The sequence below is a fragment of the Rutilus rutilus genome, assembly GCF_951802725.1.
Source record: "Rutilus rutilus genome assembly, chromosome: 15".
Lineage (NCBI taxonomy): Eukaryota > Metazoa > Chordata > Actinopteri > Cypriniformes > Leuciscidae > Rutilus > Rutilus rutilus.
In genome coordinates, this window is record NC_140220.1 from 7,279,477 (window position 1) to 7,303,138 (window position 23,662).

Below are 23,662 nucleotides of genomic sequence, written 5' to 3' on the forward strand. Positions count from 1 at the left end.
ATTCGAAAGGAGATGCAAATAAATTACACATTGCTGAGTGTTAGATTTTTTGAGTCACTTATTTGCTTTAAAAAGTCTTTTAAAGTGTCAATGACGTCATACACATGTACGACCAGAGATACTGCTTAACGGCAATCCTTCACTCACTCTGGTGCGTTCGCGCTCTGCACTTTCTTTTCACTCGAGGCATCGACAACACAGCTGACACAGGTAAACACACGTGCTAGAAGAGTTTTTGTTTTGTTTGTTTCTGGTCCCGCTGCGGATGGACACGATGCCATCAAGCGGTATCTCTGGTCGTAATCAGTCCTTCACTGACCAATCAGCGTTCATTAGCAGAATGCTAGCGTGTTATGGGCAACAACAACTCAACCTGTAAGAAATCAAAAGGACATAAGTACTCGTTCATTCAACTTTCGACCTAAAACCCATGTTGAACTTGCAAAATCTACAATCAGATCTGAGATTTCTCAATGGCAATCGGGTGAAAGAGACAAATTTAGCTGTCTAGCCCCATTGACTCCCATTCATTTTGCACTCATGGCGAGCGCCCCCAGTGGAACTCTGGTGGTACTACAACTAAAATTCGGTACAATAGAGCTTAATAGGGAGTGGGCAGGCTCTCCGTAGACGGGCTCTGGTCCCGCTTCGGATGCCACGATGCCATCAAGCGGTATCTCTGGTCGTAATCAGTCCTTCACTGACCAATCAGCGTTCATTAGCAGAATGCTAGCGTGTTATGGGCAACAACAACTCAACTTTTAAGAAATCGAAAGGACATAAGTACTCGTTCATTCAACTTTCGACCTATAACCCATGTTGAACTTGCAAAACCTACAATCAAATCTGAGATTTCTCAACGGCAATCGGGTGAAAGAGACACATTTAGCTGTCTAGCCCCATAGACTCCCATTCATTTTGCACTCATGGGCGATCGCCCCCAGTGGAACTCTGGTGGAACTACAACCAAAATTCGGTACAATAGGACTTAATAGGGAGTGGTGGGCAGGCTCTCCGTAGACGGGCTCTGGTACTTATATGTTTTTGTCGCCGCTCGCTAACCTCTTACAATAACAAAGGCATAGATTGATGACGCAGTGATAAGCGGAATCATGGAACTTGCCATCATGCTGATGGACCTAATAATGTTTATGGATGAGAGAAACATTCATGTTTTTTAACATGACTGTGGTATGGAGCAGGGTGTGATTGCAAATGAGAGACAGATGAACAACTCTAGCTCTTGGTGCGAGTGAAGCAGGTATTTGCTATTCACAGAATAAATAATCTTGCTTTTGTGTCAGAATGCTAACAGCAGGTGATGGTCCGCTAATCAATGGCGGCGCCCGGGGAAGCTTCAATATTTTATGAAACCCCCCTGCTAAGCACTTCCCCTGGCCAGGAATCCCTGCCGCCATTTTGAAGTGTGTTCCACATCCTGAAGTGGAAGAGGGAAGTTTATATGGACAGACCCTCGTTCCCTCGATTTTGACAGAGGGAGCGAGTCTACTTCATATGTACACTTCAGGCAGCTCCATTTACCACAATGCAACACGATTGCATTGTGGAGTTCTCGATATGCAGTATGCTACACATACAAAGGCTAAATAGAGAGATTGATTGCTTTGATTGATTATAAAACTTAAGTGATCTCCTGAGTGATGGGGATTCAAATCTTCAAATCCAAAAACAAGAGGATATGCATTGACGTCACTTTCCCGCCGGAATACGCCCCCTCAGCCAGACTGAGTGGCAAAAGAGCCTGCTGGATTTAATAAGGGAAACTGCGAAAACAATTATCAGTTTAAACTAAAGGTTTGACTCGATAGTGTTCCTTCTAACCAAAGATCCAGTGATTCATGGATACTGACATGCAGCCCATTTTTGGTGTGTTTAGGTGTGCCATGCAGTCTTTTTGCCACTCAGTGGGCGTAACTGCAGTCACTCTGGCCGACGGAGACATCACACGCATACCCTCTATACAGATGTTGTCTTATTTACAACATGACAATCAGACTTTCAGCAAGCAAACATGAAGGATTCTCGGGCCAGTTAACAGGCCAGCACTGCATCATCACAAGAGTTTAAGTCTGGAGAATTTTAATATTCAAGACACGAAAGAGAACTCAATTTGTTAATTACGCGCTGTGTGAGAAGTTTAGACATGAAGTGCGTGCACAGAAAGTGCGTCTCCGACAGTGCACAAAAACTGAATTGAGCTCTCTTTCACGTCTTCTTGCACTTGAACGGCCAAAAAAAAAAAAAAAAAAGTGCCAACATACCCGTCTCGGTGAGTATTCTAGTAAACATCGCCGGTTATGGCTTAAGTGAACGTAAACAGTTGAGAAAGATGTACCACTATCAGTGTATTGGATACATGCATTCGTTTTAAAGGGGACTATTATAAAATCGAACTTTTTTTCATGTTTAAGTGCTATAATTGGGTCCCCGGTGCATCTACCAACCCAGAAAACGTGAAAAGTCACAACCCAGTAACTTTGTTTTGGTGAGTCTTTCTCTGCAAGCATGTCAAAAAATAAGCCCAGTAAAGTTTGTGATGCACTTTTAAAAGGTAAGACGTTTAAAGAATAAGATTGTATATTATCAGTACATCTGAATCAAATTAACTTGTGTATTTAAGGATACTAGTTGATTATTGCTCTCTAAATTTGTAATTTTAGGGGGCGTTATCAGATAAAAGATAGGTCATTGTATAAAGTTAGTAACGCATAACAAACCATGAACAGCCTATTAATGGTTAAACCCATTTTATAAATGCAGTTTTATCCTTTTTTTGTGTAATTAGAGGGAAATGCTTCTAAACAGGGGTTAAATATAACATTGGGGAGTGTGATAGTGATGGGTGGAAGTGGTAAAATTAATATCCGTTTCATTCCTTATGTGCAATAACGGGGAAAAAAATCCTTATTTTAGATTGCATATTTGAGTAAGGAAAAACACATGGGTGGAGTTTTTTAGGCATTCTGTTTCTGATTATGGGTTCCAGCCTAACTCCATTGATTTGAATCATATACAGTATAAGAAATGGACACAGCAACCCCATAGAGTTCAACGGAGAAAAGTCAATTAGAAGCACTTACTTCCTGATGGCTGAGCGTACTGCGCAGCCTCAAACTGAGCTTGGCGACGTAGATGTGACGTGTGCAACCTGTCTGACAGTTGTAAGTCTTCTAGTAGCTGTGCCAAGAGAAATCTGAATCATTCCCTTCCGAATCTTGCAGAGATGGAGAGCTTGAGTAGGAGCTGTCGATGAGCTAGGAGCAGGAGCAACTTTATGACTATTTATGGGCTTCTCCCTTGACTTTATCGGTCTTTATGCCTCCACATCCCCCCGATTGCCTTCGAGCTTCTCCTCCTGTCTATACGGTAATTTCTCTACTGTGCGACAGAGAGTCGTTTGGCAATCGTTAACCTATTTTTACAAAAACGTCTTCTACAGGGCCATAGCGTAAGATACAAGGTAATGGAGCCTTTTATACTTTGTCGTGTTTCTTTAGAAATAAACAATGGACAAATGGAATCTTTAAACGCTTCAGATGTGAAGTTATTCGCTGTCAAAGTGACTCCAAAATGATTGGGAGTCAATGGAATGCTAACAGCAGGTGATGGCTTGCTAGCCAATAGCTGCCCCCATGGAAGGTACGCTTTCCGGGTGCTGGATTACCCCCTTGATTTGAATTGGCGCCAAAGCACTTCCTGAAACTATCTAAGGTCTACGCGAATCATGTGACGACCAAGCATTTTGAACTTCCGTTGTCGCAACTCTTTGGCTGAATCCCAAATGGCACAATCCGGCCTTGTGGACCTCCTTCGAGTTCACACTTGGTGACGTCAGGAAGTGCAGACCTAGGGGGGAGCTGGCCTCGAGTCCACGCCGAAGTCCGCATCGAGGGCACAAAAGGCAGCGCTCACGAGCACACTTTTGAGCGCTGAAATGCCGAATGGGACAACCCTAATGACTTGTACACTTGGCGAGCACACGCAATTACGAGACCGCGAGTCCACATGAAGTGTGCCATTTGGGATCCAGCCTATCTCTATGGCCCTGTCCCAAATGGCACACTTCATTCATATGCACCTTCGGTCTTGTGGACTTACAATGGCTGCCGCGTGCGCTTGTCCGTTAAGTCCGTGAGACCGTAGGATGTCCCATTTGTCATTTTAGGCCTCAGAAGGGTGCTCGCTCGCTATGCGGTCGATATGCGCCCTCGATGTGCACTGATGCGGGCTCCGCAGTAGACTTCTTCCCGACAGTCAAAGCGGCATTTCGTCACTAAAATGCGGACTCGTAGGAAGACCACGAGTGCTTAGGGTGCTATATGGCTCTGGTGTAAAGGATCGGTCCTCTTCTGAACGGGGCGGGGAGCAGCAGCTCATTTGCATTTAAAGAGACACACACAAAAACTGAGCATTTTTGCTCACACCCAAAAAAGGGCAAATTTGACAAGCTATAATAAATGAACTGAGGGGTATTTTGAGCTGAAATTTCACAGACACATTGAAAATTGGGCACACAATAGATTTATATTTCATCTTGGGGCCATATAATATGTCACCTTTAAAGTGACAGCAACCTTATATTTCTGCTGCTGTCTGTTTTTAATGTTAATCAAACAACAAAAGACAAAAAAATATTCACTGCTCTTGACTGAATGACTTTTGTACATTTAATAAGGATTAATTAATGTTCAATTTATACAGTGAAGACTATCCAGTGTTTTACATTTGATTACTTTATTCAATGTCTCTACCTGAAAACTACTGTTACTTGTCTTTAATAAAGTTTCAAATTTATATCAGTTAAGCTAGTAGTTTTAGCTGTGGCTTTGAACATTTACAATTCAAATATATCACATGAATCACATTTGAGCTTTTTTTTGTTGTTCATCTCAATATTCCTTTTTAATAATATTTATGCTCAGTGTTTTACAATAATAAAGTAGCATCAGGTGATGTGGAACCTGATTAACCAGACCAGAGTGAGGAGGAGGACTGTGACTCAGGTGAGGCGGGGGGGGGGTTACAGACCGCTCACAAAGAGTGCTGTTGAAGTGCACTACTGAGCAGTTTCATGTACACTGTCTTCTCAAACATCTTACACAAAGACTTGAAAAGGTAACATGGGCCCATTATCTCTTGTCCTGCTCTTGCTTTCAGCCCAGTGGTCCTGCGCTCAGGAAGACCCTCTTCTGCCTTTCTCTGAACACCTGGACCCCGAGCACAATGTGCGGCTGAAGTGGGGCTTTGATGAGATCCAGGGCACCATCTTGTTCGAGCTCACCGTCAACACCAGCGGCTGGGTCGGGTTTGGCTTCAGCCCTAAAGGAGGAATGACTGGAGCCGATATCGTCATTGGAGGAGTTGGACTGAAAGGCAGTTACTTCACGGTAAAGTAAAAAAATGACTGACACTCATAACTGTCAAAGTCACTTAGTAGATACTTTTATATAATTTGATTCTGATTCTTATATGTATTTCATATTTAGTTTATATATAATATACATTTCTTAATGTTTCACATTATCAAAGACTGAGACTGATAACTGTCAATAAATCACTTACAGCTGTGGAGTTACAACAAATTTTATATTCTTTATTCTGTTATGTTTATTTGCTTATTTGGATACTCTTAGTATCCAAATAAGCATTTCATATTTAGTTTAAGTAGTCTGAGAAACTTTATGTAGTCTGAGAAAGTGTTTCTAGGAATTATTTAAAAAAATGTATTTTTCCAAGTTGTAAATAAAACAAGAATTATTGGAGTACCTTTTACAATAAAATACTGTTTCAACTTCAAAATTTCATGTTTAATTCTATGTGTTAGGCTACTTGTTGTTGCTTTGTAATTAAGCGTGAAATTTACTAGCAATAGAAAACTCTTCCTTCAAACATATACACGATTTTTCCTGTTGTTCAGGACCGTCATGCTGGGGGGAATTCAATACCTGTGGTTGACCAGCAACAGAACTACAAACTCCTGTCTCTAACCGAGTCTGATGGGAAAACTGTCATGAAGTTTCAGAGATCCATTGAGTCTTGTGATGAAAACGATTTATCCATCACTGTGAGTCCTGGAACAACATTCCCATACTACCATGTTTTGAAAGACATTGATACTTTTATTCAGCAAGGACTCATTAAATTGATCAAAAGTGACAGTAAAGACATTTATAATGTTACAAAAGATTTATATTTCAAGTAAATGCTTGGACTTTTTATTCATCAAAGAAAATGTATCACAGTTTCCATAACAATATTAAGCAGCACAACTGTTTTCAACAATAATAAAATATGTTTAGCATATTAGAATGATTTCTGAAGAATTATGTGACACTGAAGACTGGAGTAATGAATAACATGAATAAATCACATTTGAAAATATATATCAAAAAATAGAAAACAGTTATTTAACATTGCAATAATATTTCACAATATTACTGTTTTTATTGTATTTTTGTGACAAATGCAGCATGGGTGAGCAGAAGAGACTTCTTTCAAAAACATCAAAATATTATCATTTAAAAAAGTCTACCTTTAAAAATGTGAGGATTATGGACCTTAACAATAGAATCAACCTTTCAAACTACCATTTTTAGAGATTAAAATGTTTAAGTTTAAAGTTTGGGTAGTTGAACAAATATCCAGCAACAAATGATGTCCTACTTGAGTGAGCAATAAGGATAAATATACAGTTTGTTCCTGGAACTGGTCTAATGATAAACAGAACACCTACTTACTGAATTTGATATCCCATTTTCTGCTAAATCACCCCAAGGCATGTTTGCAATTTACGAAATGTGATGCGACTACAAAAAAAAAGTACTTACAAGACAATCAGTTTCACTCTCCTCTTTTATTATGTATTACTCAGAAGTTTTACCCAGAAAACAATGTGAACGTAAGACCTACGGCATTGATAAAACCCTGAATTGTAAGATCTAAAGAGTGGTGTGGGTGTCCCCTTTCAGAGTCTTTTCACTCTCATACTGGAAATCCACACTGGGACCAGGAAGTTTCTACTGATTCTGTTTGTTTAGGGACTGTCAATTTGGCTACTTAATCTAAAGCTGCTGATGTGATGGACTGTCTGACTGAACTCAGAAACCCTGAAAGTCTCGATCCGAAACTACTAGCTAAAGAGTTTCTCATTTTTCAGCTCAGATTTTTCAGCTGGTATCTGTGGATCAGATGTCTGTTTTGTTTCATTGCATGATCAGAATCTTCCCATGAAGTTGATCTATGCGTACGGACAGAGTGATGACGTCGTGTACCATAATAACCGAAGGGGAACGAAGGAGGTGAACCTGTTGAAGTACATGCCTCGTGTCACTCCTCCAAACAGCAAGTATTTCGACATGACTATGGTCAATGTAAGAGATTTTTACTTTTTCTTTTGCCTTATTTATTTTGGTCAGTGTCATTAAGCAGATTTTTGTTTTTAAATATTTGCCAATTCGTTATTTGAGCTTTTGATAATCAAGAACAAGTTTTTGTTCCTTCAAAATGCACAAAGACAAAGAGACAAGCAATATTCCAGGTTAAAGGGTTAGGGTTAGGGTTAAGGTGATTGGTCCAGGTGCACATTAAACATGGTTATTGAGAAAAAATGATGCCATAACATTTAGACTAGACTAGACAAGTCAAGTCACCTTTATTTTTTAGAGAGCGTTATACAATACAGATTATTTAAAAGTGATCAACAGGAAAATAAATCACTGTTAAGTACATTTCCAATTAGAAAAAAGTGTCATTGTTCGGCTGAAGTCACAAGAGTGATTTAGGGCTAATTCACTAAAAAAGAATGTGTGAAATAATAAAACAATCCAGTTCATGACCTCTTTAAGGTACATTTGATCAGTTCAAGCATTCCCTGGGAATCGAACCCATGATCTTTGTCATTACTAGCGCTTGCTCTAATGTTTGATCTACAGACACTATCTATCAGTGGTTCATTCTTAGTGAATTCCCCCATAATGTCTAATGTTGGAACTTTCACTTTACATGTTGATTAAATCATTTCAGTTCTCTGTACCAGCCAGTCAAACCTACTATCACTGCAAGATCATGAGAGCCCCGACTTTTGATCGCAAACAGCACATTTATCGTGTAAGTGAGTCTATGAATTAACACACATGATCTATCCACCGATCTGTCGATCATCTTCATCTCTGACTTACTTTCCTCATGTCCAGATTGAGCCGTTCATCACAAACTTCGACCTCGTGCATCATCTGCTGCTGTACCGCTGCCCGCCGACTGTAACGGAGCCATTTGAAGCGCAATGTTACACAAAATTGAGCATCAATGAGTGTATGGAGACTATTGCAGTGTGGGGAGTTGGCGGAGGGGTCAGTATCTGTTTAGAAATCAAACATTCTCTTGGCTCATTTTCACCTCTTGGTTATATTTTCTCATTTTTAAATGACTAATATGCAGCGGCGGGTTCACCATTTTGGGGGCCCCAAGTAAAGAAATATTGAAGAGAATTAAGTGAGATTGAGAAGTACTTTGGTACTTGCTCCCTTAAGCTTTAAGATATAAACCTTTGGATTCATCAAGAGTCTTCATTTTGTCCATTGTCTTCAATATTCAAAATGAGTCCATTTAGCTATGAGAAAATAAACCTCTTGGTTTTAGCTTGAACAATTGTCTTCTTATTTTGAAATATGGCTATCTGATATTCCGAGTCTCAGATATGTTTTAGTGATTTTATTTAGTCTTTTAAACACTTTTATAATGATCATGTCAGATGATAACGGGTGAATAGTTTGCTCTTCAGCGCAGAGAATCAGAGTTGTCGGATTTACAACACGCAAATTCAATGGAAACAGTTTTTGCACATTTACAAGTCACCTGACATAGATGAGGTGGTATGTTTGGACAGAATACGAGACAGAGTTCTTCATTAAATTCATAATAGACAGAAGAATTACAGGAATACTGGATTCTAAACCTCAAAGAAATGCCACAATCAAGACCTCGAAGCAGATATGAGGGAGAAACACCCAGAAACACCTCATATGTGCCGCTCTCAAGTGTAAGGGTCTTTCCTTGCCATTAATGATTGGATAACACACATATGTCTCCTTCGATTAATAATAATGGCCAATGCGGTGGCTGAGATACATAAACCTACCGACGTCCGTTGCTATGATTTTTGGAATGGCTTATCGCGAGAGGAAAAAAGTTTTTGTCGCATAACATCGGTTAATGGAAACGCTGTCATTTCGCAATAGTTTTTTGTCGACATTTAGAAGAGAAAAAAATTGCAAGAGTTTTGCACAAATCTGTAATGGAAACGTGCCTACTTTCGGCCATTCTCCTATTCAATAAAAAATGTTGTATTTGTGTTTGCTGGTGGGATTCTCAATGGAATTTGTCTGAGATCCTCCGGCCTTGCTTCTTTTTGGGAGATTCTCAGGAGAACTGCACTAAGATCCCCCGGCCGTGATTAAAGCATTTAAAGGACATTTGCTGAAGTCTGTTTGTCGATTATTGTTGCGCAGCAAGTCAGTCAGGGGAACAAGTTAGGGTTAGGTGACTCAGCCAACGTCGACTGTAGACACGCTAGAGTATAAATATACTAAACGTCGACTGTAGACATTAGGGGACGTCGATTTTAGACGAGACCCAGATAGACTAAACGTTGACTGTAGACGTTAGGGGACGTTGATTGTAGACGAGACCCAGGTACTTAGTTAGGTTTAGGGAAAAATCGACCACATTAACAACGCTACTGCTAATATTGAACATTTGTGGGGTGTATGAGTGATCAAAATATTTTGTTTTTTTATATCCCTTTCTTTCAGGATTTTGAACTCCCTGAGATGGCAGGACTTCCAATTGGAGGAAATGTTGGAGATTTTTTCTACAGGCTTGAAGTGCATTACAACAACCCACATAAAAGTGCAGGTCAGTCAGTAGTGGTTTACAATGTAAAATATCACACTGTGATGAATATTTAAGGTATTTTGACATGATTAAAATAATACTTTCTTCTGTACACAGGTCGAGTTGATAACTCAGGTCTGCGATTCTATTACACATCTGAACTCCGTCAGCATGATGCAGCTGTTTTAGGAACAGGGCTTGTAGTGGCCCCTGGGTACGCCATCCCACCCAAAGCCAAATCCTTCCTCACGTACGGCCTGTGTGACACTGCCTATATTCCAAAGGTATGTATGAATTAGCTACTCACATTCTCACAGTCAAAGGCAGACTCATCAGATGACTGGATGATCTGTTGTGTTCTGTGATCTACAGGTTCTGGAGACGTCACATGATCTTCAGGTGTTTTCTGTGATGATGCACACACACTTGGCTGGACGGAAGGTGCGAGTCGGACACTTCAGGTAAATGTCTTCTGATCAATAACTGAATTAAAGCTCACTGGAATATCAAAATAAAAAGATTATTCACTCACACTCATGTCATTCCAAACCTGTGTGCTTTTCTTTCTTCTGTGGAAGACAGGAGGAGATGTTAAGCTGAATGTTCATGCTGCTTTGTTCCATTTAATAATAATAACTTTTATTTGGGTGTTTTTTATGTTAATGACAAAAAAAACTAAAAAAAGTTTCTTAGGTGTATTTGACTTTCTTCTTTCAGCCAAACACAATTGGAGAGTTATATAAAATAACTTCCCAGCTTTGTAATGGCATTGAATAGTTTTTGAAGCTCCAAACAGCGCATCCATCCATCATAAAAGTAATCCATACGACTCCAGTGGGTTAATAAAGGCCTTCTGAAGCAAAGCAATGGGTTTTCGTAAGAAAAAAATCCATATTTAATATTTTATAAACTATAATCACTAGATTCCTGCGACGACCGTACGCGCGTTCATGAGAGAGTCGAGATCCGGCAGAAGGGTGACCTCTGAACCGACGAAATCCTCAGACATTTTTCTTTAAAACTACTAACTTTATGATCTGTTTCATGTTATACATGTTGTTTTCTGCCCTATCTGTACTGTCTCTTTGCCTGCTGTCGTGTTTACTTGCTATAATATAATAATGTATTGACCTTGAGTTTGCAGAAAGGCACTACATAAAATAAACTTATTATTATTATCTTTCACTGCTCAAAATGTCTATAGGAAAAACAAAACAAAACATGTTAAGTATGTTGTCTATTTCAGAGGAGGAAAACAGATCGATTTCTTAGCTGCGGATGAAAACTATGATTTTGAATACCAGGAAGTGACAAACTTGGGCCAAACTAAGACAGTGAAGTTGGTGAGTGTGGAATGATTTGAATCGTTGACCAACTTAAAAGGTTAGTTCACCAAAAAAAGACATTTCTGTTATTAATTACTCACCCTCATGTCGTTCCAAACCCGTGAGACCTTTTCGGAACACAAATGAAGATATTTTTTATGAAATCCGAGAGCTTTCTGATCACACATGGACGGCAACACAATTACCACTTTCAAGGCCCAGAAAGGTAGTAAAGACATCGTTAAAAATATGTGAACACCATGACGCATGTGTGTTATGCTGACGCAGGAGCCGGCGTTCTGACGTAGAACCCAGAAACGCTGCACTGTGTTTATAGCGTGAACAGCGCCAGAGACTGACACGGAAGAGAAGAAATTGTTGAATATAGTGGGTTTTTTTGTGTGTTTTTTTCACCCTGAACAAAACGTATTCTCATCGCTTCATAACATTAAAGTTGAACCACAGAACCACTGTCTTTACTACCTTTCTAGGCCTTGAAAGTGGTAATAACGTTTCATCAAACGCAGTTTCATCAAAAATGTGTTTTAATTTGTATAATTTGTGTTCTGAAGATGAACGAAAGTCTTACGGGTTTGGAAAGACGTCATTTTTGGGAGAACTATCCCTTTAACATGCTGCTCACTTTACAGGGATTTCAATACTGCATCAAATATATACAATGTCATGTACAATATATTGTATATATACAATGCCATACATCATGCTTATATGTTAATCAAGCCAAAAAACGATGGTGTTGTCTTGTCTGAAGGAGGTTTAGTTATTAATGCATTATTAGTATTAAGCAAAATAAAACATCCCTTTTCTCTTTTAGGGTGACAAATTGCTGGTGGAGTGTACTTATAATACTGAAAACCGCACCACACTCACATGGGTTGGTACAACTATCTAACTTTTCTTCATGCAGCTTCACATTTCAACTGCTTCTTTACATTGAAATGTCTTTTGTGTGTGTGTGTGTGTGTGTGTGTCCACAGGGGGGGCTCTCGACTTCAGAAGAGATGTGTTTGGCTTTCCTCTTCTACTATCCAGCTATGAATCTGAGCGGCTGTATGAGCTTCCCTAATGTAACCACTTTAAGATCTGAGATGGGAACACCAAGTCAAAAGTAATTCACTTGTAAACACTAGTGTCATCTAAATGTGATCAATGAATGCATTTAGCCCCAATAATGACCTTGGCTTTTATTTGATAATTGTAGTGCATGGCTCAACATGATGAACAACATGACTTGGAATGACACGTCTATCAATAAATACCAACAAACACTGAAGAAAATTGATCAGCTTGTCATAATTGCGGATTCATTTGTAAGTGTCCACACCTCTACAACATGCATCAATCTCTCATTTTTATAAGTTGCCGCCTAACAGTGTTGTGAATGTGTATTTCCAGAAAAACATATCACGCAACCCAGGGATGATTCCTGATCTCAAAGTCATCCCGTCTGCACCCTGCATGAGCGCTTGTGCCATCAAAAGTCTTGCTTTAATATCGCTGCTCCTCAGTTTGGCAGTGCATTGGGCTTAATGAAATGCTCATGCAAAATACTAAACCTGATGTAACCTGATGTTTTTATTGTCTGTGATTAAAAGTCAATCAATCTAGATCAGGAGCTCAAGGCAGCTCCACCCTCAATAACAACCAGAGGGAAATCCTACAAAATGAATGTTTCATATCAGGGAATGTCAAAGGTGTGATTTCTAGGCCTAGAATAAACATAATTAATAAAATCTTAAAGGGTCATGGAAAATTCTATATTCAATATGAATTTTTCTAATATATCCTTTTCATTGCATGTTAAATAAACAAGCAAACACAATAAAACTACACTGACATAAAAAATAACATGCATTCATGCTGACATACAGATTTTTTTTTTTTTCATAAAATTTGTCATGTTTGCATTTTTTGCTGAGTATTGATTAATCCAAAATGTTTTAAAAAGAGAACTCAATGGCTTGGTTATACCTTTTATAACATGTTTTCAATTTCAGAATTAAAATTCATTGTGATTTTTATGGGGCAAAGTAGTATATTGGGTATAACTGTTGTGATAATTTAATAAAAAATATCATTTAAAGGCTCAAAAAAAGAAAAAAGGATTTTTATTGAAATGTTGTTCAATATCAATATGATGTACAACTGTTTTTTTTGTAGCAAAAACTTTGTACAGTAGTAGCCGATACATTTTCACTGGAGCAAAAAGTGTGACAACTAGCCCTGCATGGTCTCCGTATCTTTATTCCTGACGACCTTACTGCGTTTTGAATTATATGGGTGGCACTTCCGGTTTGGGGAACTTCCATTCAAAAAAGCTGAAACGAATAATTTCAAATCATAAGGTTGCCTTACTACAAATAAAGCTGAACCGTCCATTTTCCTTCATGATATATTTTCAGACATCATGAAAATAACGTTATACTTGGCATTTTAGCGTGACATGTAGTAACAAGAATATCTATGGCAAGAGCTCTTTTCAATCGCTGCTTTCTTTTCCTCATGATTTTTTTTTTTTTTTTGCAATAGGTAAAAGTATGAAAAAGGACAACATATACTGCACATTTGTGGTCTGTTCTTCCGAATTTAATTTACGATATATTAATAATTCACTGGAATGTACGAAGAATCTCTCGTTATTCTCCTCAAATCCTCACGTCTCTTTCCAGGTTTGAAATAGTTTCACGTAATGCTGAAATTAATGAACATTTTTGATTTTAAAGGCAAGTTACATAATACAGATATATATTACTACTACATATTACGCGCTTTTGGTAATTGAAAGTACCTTGTTGATACTTTCACACTTTTAAATTTCCTTTTAATGTTCGATGGTTGAAGTAGATTAATGTCATCTCATTGACACTTTTTTAACGTATTGCGTTCATTCACTGATTGTTTACAGCTTAACGGAAGTTACACCCATAATTCGCGCAAAGCGTCATGGAGTGTAGGAATAAGGTGGATAGGTACCATGTCAATTTTTGTTCGTGTACATGAATGAATGATGTAGTAGGCTAGTATCTATCCTGTTATGCAATGCTTGTTTGACAGTCACAGCGGACGCGCCCTTGCAGCCCGATGCATTCTCCAGGTTAGTGGCTTTATAAAGCTGGCGTGAAGAATCAAAGGGCATTAGTTACAGCAGCAGAGCAGAACTTCATCTAGACATGTCGCGCGCTTCCGCCACTCCACCGAACTTCTCGTGGGTTCAACCTCAGAAACTCGCCGGACTGGCCTGTCCTTCAGAAACTCTGCATTTCAAGTTCCTGGTGGAGAACGGCATCAAACACCTGGTGTGCTTGTTAGAATCAATCCCACCGAAATATGAGATCTGTCCAGCTCTCATCCTGCATCACATCAGCATAGTGGACTTCACGCCACCGAGTCTGGCTCAAATACTGCGATTCCTGAGCATCGTGGAGGAAGCCAACGCTAAAGGGGAGGTGAGGGTGGAAAACACTTTTATACTTAATAGATCCATGATCGGATTAAAAGCCACAAGCGTAAGTTTCACGTTTTTTAAGACTACGACTAAAGTATAGTCGTACAAAGCAAAAAAAAAAATTAAGTTCAATAATCGTAAATGAATGTAATTGGTCGATGAGTCAAGCGCAGAGAAAAGAAACGAGTGACACGTGACACCGCTGAGTGCATGAGCTACTCCAGCAGAGAAAACTAATACTTCACTATATCTTAGTTGTCGTGTTGCGCTACCTTAAATGGTAAATTTGTAATACACAATCTGAAATCGAACTGACATGTATATACAAATACATAGTATACATTTAATACAACAAATGTATTTCCGTTTTATGATATAGCCTAAACATGTGTAAAAAAAATATGTGCAATTAACATCGTCAAAATCAATTTTAGAAAATTAAAATGCTTAAAGGCCCGTTCCGTTCACACCAAGAACGATAACTAAAGATAACGATAAAGATAGTTCTAAATATAAAACAATAGCAGTTCACACCACAACTATAACGTCACGTGTCGATAACGGCACCGGGAAATTATATCATTGGAATAACTTGTTTCAGAACGATTTTTCCAGCTGATGACCGATAAAAATATTGACAGCTAATCAGAATTAATCCTGCTTTAAAGAGCTCGAGCTTTTAAAGCAGAAGAAGACAGATATTAAACAGAACATTATCATGAGTTGGTGTGGACGCAAATATAGTTATCGCTCTTGGTGTGAATTCGGGCCAGTTCATTAAACAGTTATGTTATAAAAAACAGATTTATTATAATGTAATAAGTAGACTACTACTTACAGTACCGGTCAAAAGTTTGGAAACATTTTTATATTTTTGAAAGAAGTCTCTAATGCTTATCAAGGCTGCGTTTATTTGATCAGTAATATTGTGAAATAATATTACAACTTAAAAAATATTAGTTTTCTATTTGAATATACTTTAAAAAATAATTTATTCCTGTGATGCAAAGCTGAATTTTCAGCATCATTACTCCAGTCTTCAGTGTCACATGTGACATCCAGTCTATCACATGATCCTTTAGAAATCATTCTAATATTCTGATTTATTATGAGTGTTGGAAACAGTTCTGCTGCCTAATATATTTGGTGAATAAAAGGTTAAAAAGAACTGCATTTATTCAAAATAAACAAATATTTTCTAATAATATAAATCTTCTTTACTATCACTTTTTATCAATTTAACACATCCTTGCTGAATAAAAGTATTGATTTATTTCAAAAAAAGAAAGAAAAAAAAATTACCGACCCCAAATGACTGACCAGTAGTGTATATTGTTGTTACAAAAGATTTCTATTTTTAAAAAAATTGCTTCTTTTTTTTACTTTTTACTCATCAAAGTATCCTAAAAAAGTATCACAGGTTATGAAAAAATATTAAGCAGCAGAACTGTTTCCAACTTTGATAATGAATCATCATATTAGAATGATTTCTAAAGGATCATGTGACAGACTGGAGTAATGATCCTGAAAATTCAGCTTTGCATCACTGAAAAAAATGATCATTTAAAGTATAATAAATTGAAAACCAATTATTTTAAATTGTAATAATATATCACAATATTACATTTAATTTTTCTGTATTTTTGATCAAATAAATACAGGCTTGATGAGCAGAAGAAACTTCTTTCAAAAACATAAAAAATAGTAATGTTTCCAAACTTTTGACCTGTACTGTATGTTGTAATGCCCTATGTTAAAATATCATAGCTAAGGGTCAACAAAATGTTGAGTGTTTTCATCAGCCAGATGAAACCTGATTTTGGCCCTTTCTCATCCTCAGGCTGTTGCGGTTCACTGTATGCATGGTCATGGCAGGGCAGGGACGATGCTAGCCTGCTATCTGGTGAAAACAAGGAACATCTCTGGTCTGGAAGCCATCAAAGAAATCCGCCGACTTCGAAAAGGGTCCATTGAGACAGAAGACCAGGAGAAAGCAGTGATCGAGTTTCACAAATACATTCAAAACTGTTCTCGAAAATATTAAATCCACACTCACGTTTATATCCACATCGACAGGTGTCTGTTATCCATGTTCTTCACCAGGTGTTAAGTCTCTCTCTCTCTCTCACACACACACACACACACACACACACACAAAAGAACAACTGCTTTGTGTAACCTAACCTACTCTTTATGTAACCGATGATATATGGGTTAATACAGAAAACATGAACTTGTTCAGCTGTGAAACAACTGCTTTATAAAATAACCCTGATATTAATACACAACGCAGATTAGGATGCCACAGATACAGCTACATCATGTTACATGAAGTCTGTTTATTTCTATTTAACAGTCCAGTTAATCTTGAATGCAGTGTTAATTGGGTCAATGATGCTTTTGTTTGTATTCAAATCTAATGATTGATTAAAAAATATTTTTATAGCATATAGCTATAAAATCTAGCATATTCACAACAGCTTGATTTCACCTTTTCTGAATTAAAATCTATAGTGATGTTTGTGGGGCAAAGTAGAAAAATGGGTGTAACTTTCCTGATATTACAATGAAAAAGTCTCATTAAAAGGCTGAAATTATAAATTAAATATAAAATCATATGATTAAACCCTTACATATGTCAGCATAATTCAATTAGTTTCTTAATATATAAAATATAAAAACATTTGCTGCTTTTTTGTAAAATAACAAACATAAAACTTTTTCCAAAATAAAACTGAAATATATATTTTAAATATTGATTTTTTTTTTTTAAATATTGGCTGAAATTGCATAAAATATATAATTAAAATAAATAAATCAACTATTGTGCAAGCATAATCAATTTTCCATTACAAAATATAAATATAGGCCTATATTTATATATGATCAATGATTCTTACAAAAGAGACACTTTTCCAGCTTTTTTTTGTAAAATCCGTATTTATTTATGATTTACAAAAGCCTATGTAACAACCATTAAAATGAATCAAATAAATTCATCTTTAACCTAAAATGTGTGTGCGTGTGTGTCAGTTTATGTTTCTCAAAGTGGCAAAAAAGAAAGGATATTGACATTACCCTTATGCATCATTTGAATGTACAAAGTCTGTGTTCTCTGGAAAATTATTTACACAGGCGCCAACAGGTCTAAACTACGAATGAAGACACAGGTGCTTAAAAACTGAAGAGACAAGAAGACCAGATCCTTGATTCAAATAAACATCTGCAATACTGAGCGGAGGGGAAGCCGTTTAATGCACCATGACTCGCTGTGTCAAAAGACGCGTTTAATTCTCACGTTTGTCGCTCATCCGTCAAATTTAACCTGCGGACTTATAAATGCAAACAAATCTGTCACTATATCAATAGGTTGAAATAAATACCTGCCAATCAAAAGGCTCCTGCATCTCATTTCCACAAACCTCTTTATTTAAATCATCTCTTTTTAATATTACGCTACCATCAAACTTTGTTTCGTCAACGTCAGAACTGTGGACTTACACATCGTCCGGATCAGGTAAACACAAAAAAGGAAAAATCTGGCAATTGGAAAATTCTAAACATTTTATAAAAGTGGTAGCCTAAACCTCAGCGCTCTTATGCGGAATGACAGACTTGCAGATGATGCAGCAAAAATATTCAAGAAAAAAAAAGAAGAGAAAACGACTACATTCTCAAAAGGAAAAACTGAATTTCACAAATGGTGCTAACAAGGTTACGAGAGCTCATTTCTGAGCTAGATCAGTTGAATGCAGACACGAGACGTGGCGGAGAGGTGCCTGTGTATCCATGAACGCGGAAGAACCAGCTGGAAAAAATCTAATCAAATAAACAGTGCGACAAGAAAAACGTGAGCCTCCTATATAAGTTTCCGTTGAGCTGTTCAATAATACACCGGGACCGACACGGACCCTGATCTGTACAGAGAGCTGTTAACATTGGGCTATAATATCGGCACTTACTTTCAAAAGAAAAGAAAAAAAAAAACAGAGGAAAGATGTAGAAAGAGAATAAAATAACACCATAAAATATCCCACTTTACTGCCTATTAAAAAAAATAAAAATGAGCAAAAAATGCGTCATTTTTCAATAACATTTCACAAACAAAAATATACCCCCCTTCATGTCATTTCAATTTTCTTACTAATATAATTAAAACAATTTACAGTGCTTTATTATAATATATCTTTCAAGGGAATTTATGGAATATCATCTCTTATTGCAGCTAAATGATACTTAATCGTCCAGTTATTCAATAAAACCAAAAAAGTATGTTTGGAAATGACTGGGAAGCCAAAGCTGGATGTGTTTTGTTTTCTTCTTCCAGGGATGGATCACGTATTGGCAATTAGTCCGGCTAGGGCTCTTCGCTACTGCTTTATGTTCAGTTCGTTCTCCAGTTCCATGAGCTTCCGGGACGCTTTCACTTTATTCGACACTTCCTTTCCCTGTGAGAAGAGTCTCTGGCGCTCCTTAAATGTCATCGTTTCTGGAGCTCCGCCTATTGTGTTCTCCTGATCGGGGCCGCCGCTGCAATCAAACACAATCATACGTGAGCAATGCAGGCTGAAAGAAATTATTCACCCGCTATTATTACTCGCCCTCACGTGGAACACAAAAGGATAGAATACAAATTTCATCCATTTTCCAAATTGTATGAAAGCTTTTATTTTGTCGCAATTGCAATTCAGGATGCAATTAAAAAAGGTGACTGCGACTTTTTCCTCGATTCGTACTTTTTCTAACAATTGCGAGTTTATATCACAATTCTGACTCAGAATTACACGTTATAAACTAAATAAATAGTAATAAATAGTCACATTTGACTCACAATTGCAAGAGAAGATAAACTAGCATTTAAAAAAAGGCAACTGCAACTTTTTACAATACTTTTTTCTCACAAGAGAATATATATATATATATATATATATATATATATATTACTTTTACTTTTGAAATATTAATATTAAATACTAAAATACAAAATAGTATTTAGAATTACTTTTTCCCCCACAAGAGAAAAAAGTCAGTTTTTATATCGCAATTCCAAGTTTATAACTTTTCATCTCACAGTTCTGACTTTTTACTTGCAGTTATGAGTTTATATCTTGCAATTCTGAGAGAAAAAAAGTCAGAATTACGAGATATAAACTCATAACTGCAAGAATTGTGAGATAAATTGCAATTACCTTTATTTATGTTTTATCCCGTGGCTGAAACAAGCTTCCATAGTATCATGCCAGGTTTATAATATATATAACATATACACATTGATTGTGCTAAACATAATCTTTCTACTAAGGAACACAAAGGATGAAGTTATATGGGTTTGGAATGGCATGAGGGTGAGTAAATGATGACTGACTTTTCATTTTGGGTAAACTAACCCTTTAACTTTGTCTGCAAACAGGTCCAAGATTGTTTTGCAATCAAAAACGTCATTTAAAGCATTGATAAATGTCCTAAGTAGACGTGTTTGTGTGGTGGTTCTACCACACCCAGTGCTGTGAGCTCAGAGTTAGAAGGGGTAATGATGTTTGTAGAGGCTTACAGAAATACCACAGCTTATGGTCCAACCCAAGCATGACACCATTGGTTTATATGCTTCATACAAACGTTCGGGGTTTTAAGAATCATTCTTAAAGGGATACTCCACTTTAAAATGAAAATTCTGTCATCATATACTCGCCCTCATGTTGTTTCAAACCTGTATGCATTTCTTTCTTCTGCTGAACAGAAAGGAAGATATTTAGAAGAATGTCAGTAACCAGACAGTTTCTGGTCTCATTGACTTCCATAGTATATTTTTTTCCTACTATGGAAGTCAATGGGACCCAAAAACTGTCTGGTTACTGATATTCTTCTAAATATCTTCCTTTCTGTTCAGCAGAAGAAAGAAACTCATACAGGTTTGAAACAACATGAGGGCGAGTATATGATGACAGAATTTTCTTTTTAAAGTGGAGTATCCCTTTAACAAGTGCATGATTGTGCTACTCACCCTTTCGTCCACTTCTCTCTCGGGTCATTGTAAACTTCTCCTGATCCTAGTCCTGTTGTGCTTCCAGTGTACGAATTAAATCCTGTTTTAATTTGGTCAAATGGTAAAAACAATGTGAAATTCACATGAAACATCAAGAATATCATTTCAAGAGCGATTAGCAAGATAATTGCAAAAGCTGCTGGGCTCTTAATGGTGGTGAACTGTGTGTGAATTATATATATTTTAGTGCTGTCAAATTAATTAATCACATCTAACATAAGTTTGTAAATGTGTGTGTGTGTGTGTGTATATGTGTATGTGTGTGTATATATATATATATATATATATACACATATACACACACACACATATACATACAAACAATTAAAATATATAGACCCCATCACAGACCCTTAAATCTGTTTAATATGAAGATCGTTCAGCTCAACCGTACACTAGCCCAGCAACTTCTGTTCTCCAAACGACTCCACAGACCAGAAGCTGAACAGCGAGAGGAAAGCTTGTTTAGTTAGTGTTAAAGCATTCCAAAGCACACCTGACACAAGGTCTGTGGATCACAGGTCAAAGGTGGAGGTCAAGCGCCAGCTGCTTCTAAACTTGTCTGGTGTTGAGGAACGTCTCTGTCAGCAAGACGCTCCCCAGCTCCGCGCGGCTGGCCTTCACTGCGACCCCCACCGCTGACCTACCGTAGGCGTCGTCTATAAGGCTCACGTGTCCTTGTGTCTGTCGGGGTGAAGGGGCGGTCCGGATTGACCCGGGGAACGCCAGTTTGCTTCTAAGCAATGATGTGCAAGAGCACCACCGCAATCCAAATGCATGTTGACGGTTTCACTGATTGACTGATAATGGAATGAGTTTGGGCCGGAGGGAGAAAGACAAACACATTGACTTGTGAACCAAAAAAAAACACCTTCTCCACTGGGGACAACCAAGTATTCAAGAGCAAAACAGGGCAGCTGGTGGTTTAGCCTAAAACAAGTGGCTCGAAAAGTAAAAACAAGCACATAGCCAGAATAAAGGCTTTCAGAGTTGAAAGGTTTTGTTTCTGAGGCCAAATGTGTTTTATATTGTGGTTTTGAATGGAATCTGTAATTGTTTGTATGTTTGCACAGAGCTGTTCAGTTTGTATTCATAAAACCTGGAAGAGAATGAGCCTTGATTCCCTTCAGGAACATTTAAGGGTTTTTTAAAAGTTGGTTTTTGATTTATGAGCAAGGTAAGATCTGTGGTTCACATTACTTTGAGGCTTTTTTGTTTTGTTTTGTTGTGTAACATGAATTACCGAGTCAGATATTTTGAAACCATTACGTGCTTTAGAAATGCAAGTTGTGACGTAAGGACTACAACAATTCATCAAGCATGTAAACTCACATTTTGGTAGTAGTTATAGTCCTTATGTGCTTGTACACTGTCAAATATTTTACCTTTAGAAGTACAAAAGCTTGTTTGAAGCAATGTTAGATATTTTGAAAGTAGTTTTAAAATGTAAAAGTTCTAGTCAAACATTTTAGCAATATTTCTATATCAAATTCAAATTCATGTAGATGCTAATTTCTGCACTCAGTTTTTTCCTCGGTAAAAATAATTATATCTTCGAAAAAGATGCATATATATATATATAAATGCATTATATTTTAATTATCATAATTAAATAAAAACACCACACTTAATGTATTATTATGAACTTTTTAAGGGTACATAAATAACTGCCCCAGTGACAAGCTTCTGTACCCATAAAGGTAAAAATTTTGCCCCAAAAAATTCAGTGTATGTGTTTATGTTAGGTACGGCTGTGTGTAAATAATATTGTAGAAGTGAAACTTTTGAAGTAATGTTGACCAAACACCTTTTCACTCAAATCAAAAAAATGCTTTCTAAAAACCCATTAAAGATCCCCAAGGAAACGCATGATGAATTAGCCTACAAACTGACATCATGTCTGAACAACTCTACAGTAGTATATGGCTGTGGGGCAATGCTTTTCCTTTCATCAAATCCCAACAAAGCCAAAAACAGAACTTTTTAACTAAATTTTCTGCTTTTGATAATGAACTTCTTTAACAATAAAGCAGAAATTCAACATTAAAGGCTTAAAGTCCACAGATAGTGATCCCTTTTTTGCTCGGAGACTTGGTTGTTCCAGCAGGTCGGCGCACCTTCTCAGAGAAGGTGATGGGAGGGGCTGTGGTGGAATCCCATGATTCCATGCAGCCCGATGTGAGAGGAAGCAGGGGAGGGTGGGTGGAGCCAAGCAAATGATTATGGCAAAGACACATCCAGATAAAGACAAACTGGACAGCAAGACAGCAGACAGAGTGAGAACTACAACACAGCTGAAACCAAGCGAAATCAATATTGCATCAGCGCAGTGAGCTGCCTTCTAAGGTATCGCCACAAACATGGCATCTTAATGTAATCTAATACACAATTTATGTTACACATTAATATTGGTTAAAACGGTTCAAGTAAATTATTATATTTTTTCAGTAATCAATGAAATTTATATATTTTTTATTAAATGCATTTATTATTATACATATTATAATTATTATCTAAATTACATTTGTAAAAAAAATTTTGAGCAATGAAAGAAATATTATAATATTTATTATAATTATTAACATTTAAAATAAATGTTAAATCAAACATTTACTTTATCAAATATTTATAATAATAATAATAATAATAATTATTATACATGCATTTATTTATTGTTTATTATTATTATTACTATATTTAACACATCTATAGACTCGTCCATCATCTTAGATTTACCTTCTTTTTTTTTTTTTTTTTTATCTCATTGCAATGCATTCTGGAAAGTGGAAAGACAAAATTTAGAGGACAACGTGTACCTGCATTGGCTTTTGTCTAAATAGGCAGCTTACTAGGTTTAGGAACTGAGAGCAAACTTAAAGATAACAACCAAAGGGTGTGTATAAAACAATGGTTTTG

At 37.1% G+C, this 23,662-nt stretch overlaps 3 protein-coding genes across 13 annotated transcripts in view; 2 read left to right on the forward strand and 1 right to left on the reverse strand.

Annotated features, from left to right (window-relative positions):
• Positions 1 to 5,059: 5,059 nt before the first annotated feature.
• LOC311305282 (DBH-like monooxygenase protein 2 homolog) lies at positions 5,060 to 13,485 on the forward strand. Its single transcript, XM_084432886.1, has 13 exons — positions 5,060 to 5,408; positions 5,939 to 6,085; positions 7,239 to 7,391; positions 8,044 to 8,127; positions 8,214 to 8,369; positions 9,831 to 9,933; positions 10,030 to 10,196; positions 10,285 to 10,373; positions 11,159 to 11,255; positions 12,073 to 12,132; positions 12,236 to 12,366; positions 12,460 to 12,568; positions 12,654 to 13,485. Exons 1-13 carry the CDS (start codon positions 5,142 to 5,144, stop codon positions 12,786 to 12,788), a joined length of 1,698 nt encoding a protein of 565 aa, XP_084289012.1. The 5' UTR covers positions 5,060 to 5,141; the 3' UTR covers positions 12,789 to 13,485.
• Positions 13,486 to 14,190: 705 nt separating this feature from the next.
• dusp23a (dual specificity phosphatase 23a) lies at positions 14,191 to 18,359 on the forward strand. The gene is made up of 2 exons (XM_084433024.1): positions 14,191 to 14,704; positions 16,544 to 18,359. The coding sequence occupies exons 1-2, from the start codon at positions 14,429 to 14,431 to the stop codon at positions 16,745 to 16,747; spliced, it is 480 nt and encodes a 159-aa protein (XP_084289150.1). The 5' UTR covers positions 14,191 to 14,428; the 3' UTR covers positions 16,748 to 18,359.
• A 148-nt stretch (positions 18,360 to 18,507) lies between these two features.
• Positions 18,508 to 23,662, reverse strand: part of afdna (afadin, adherens junction formation factor a) — a 119,435-nt gene continuing 114,280 nt past the window's right edge. For all 11 annotated transcript variants that reach the window (XM_084433018.1, XM_084433017.1, XM_084433015.1 and 8 more), the window contains 2 exons: positions 20,705 to 20,786; positions 18,508 to 19,233 (listed from right to left, as the gene is read on the reverse strand). In XM_084433018.1, coding sequence (XP_084289144.1) covers positions 19,074 to 19,233; positions 20,705 to 20,786 — 242 coding nt within the window. In that variant the 3' untranslated portion in view covers positions 18,508 to 19,073. The remainder of the gene's footprint in view (positions 19,234 to 20,704; positions 20,787 to 23,662) is intronic.

Excerpts from the sequence above, each read along its gene's own strand:
- LOC311305282 (XM_084432886.1), top strand. The coding sequence starts at position 5,142 with ATGGGCCCATTATCTCTTGTCCTGCTCTTGCTTTCAGCCCAGTGGTCC. Across the intron at positions 8,128-8,213 it reads GCAAACAGCACATTTATCGT|ATTGAGCCGTTCATCACAAA; the intron begins GTAAGTGAGTCT and ends CCTCATGTCCAG. Across the intron at positions 8,370-9,830 it reads TGTGGGGAGTTGGCGGAGGG|GATTTTGAACTCCCTGAGAT; the intron begins GTCAGTATCTGT and ends CCTTTCTTTCAG.
- dusp23a (XM_084433024.1), top strand. The coding sequence starts at position 14,429 with ATGTCGCGCGCTTCCGCCACTCCACCGAACTTCTCGTGGGTTCAACCT. Across the intron at positions 14,705-16,543 it reads AAGCCAACGCTAAAGGGGAG|GCTGTTGCGGTTCACTGTAT; the intron begins GTGAGGGTGGAA and ends TCTCATCCTCAG.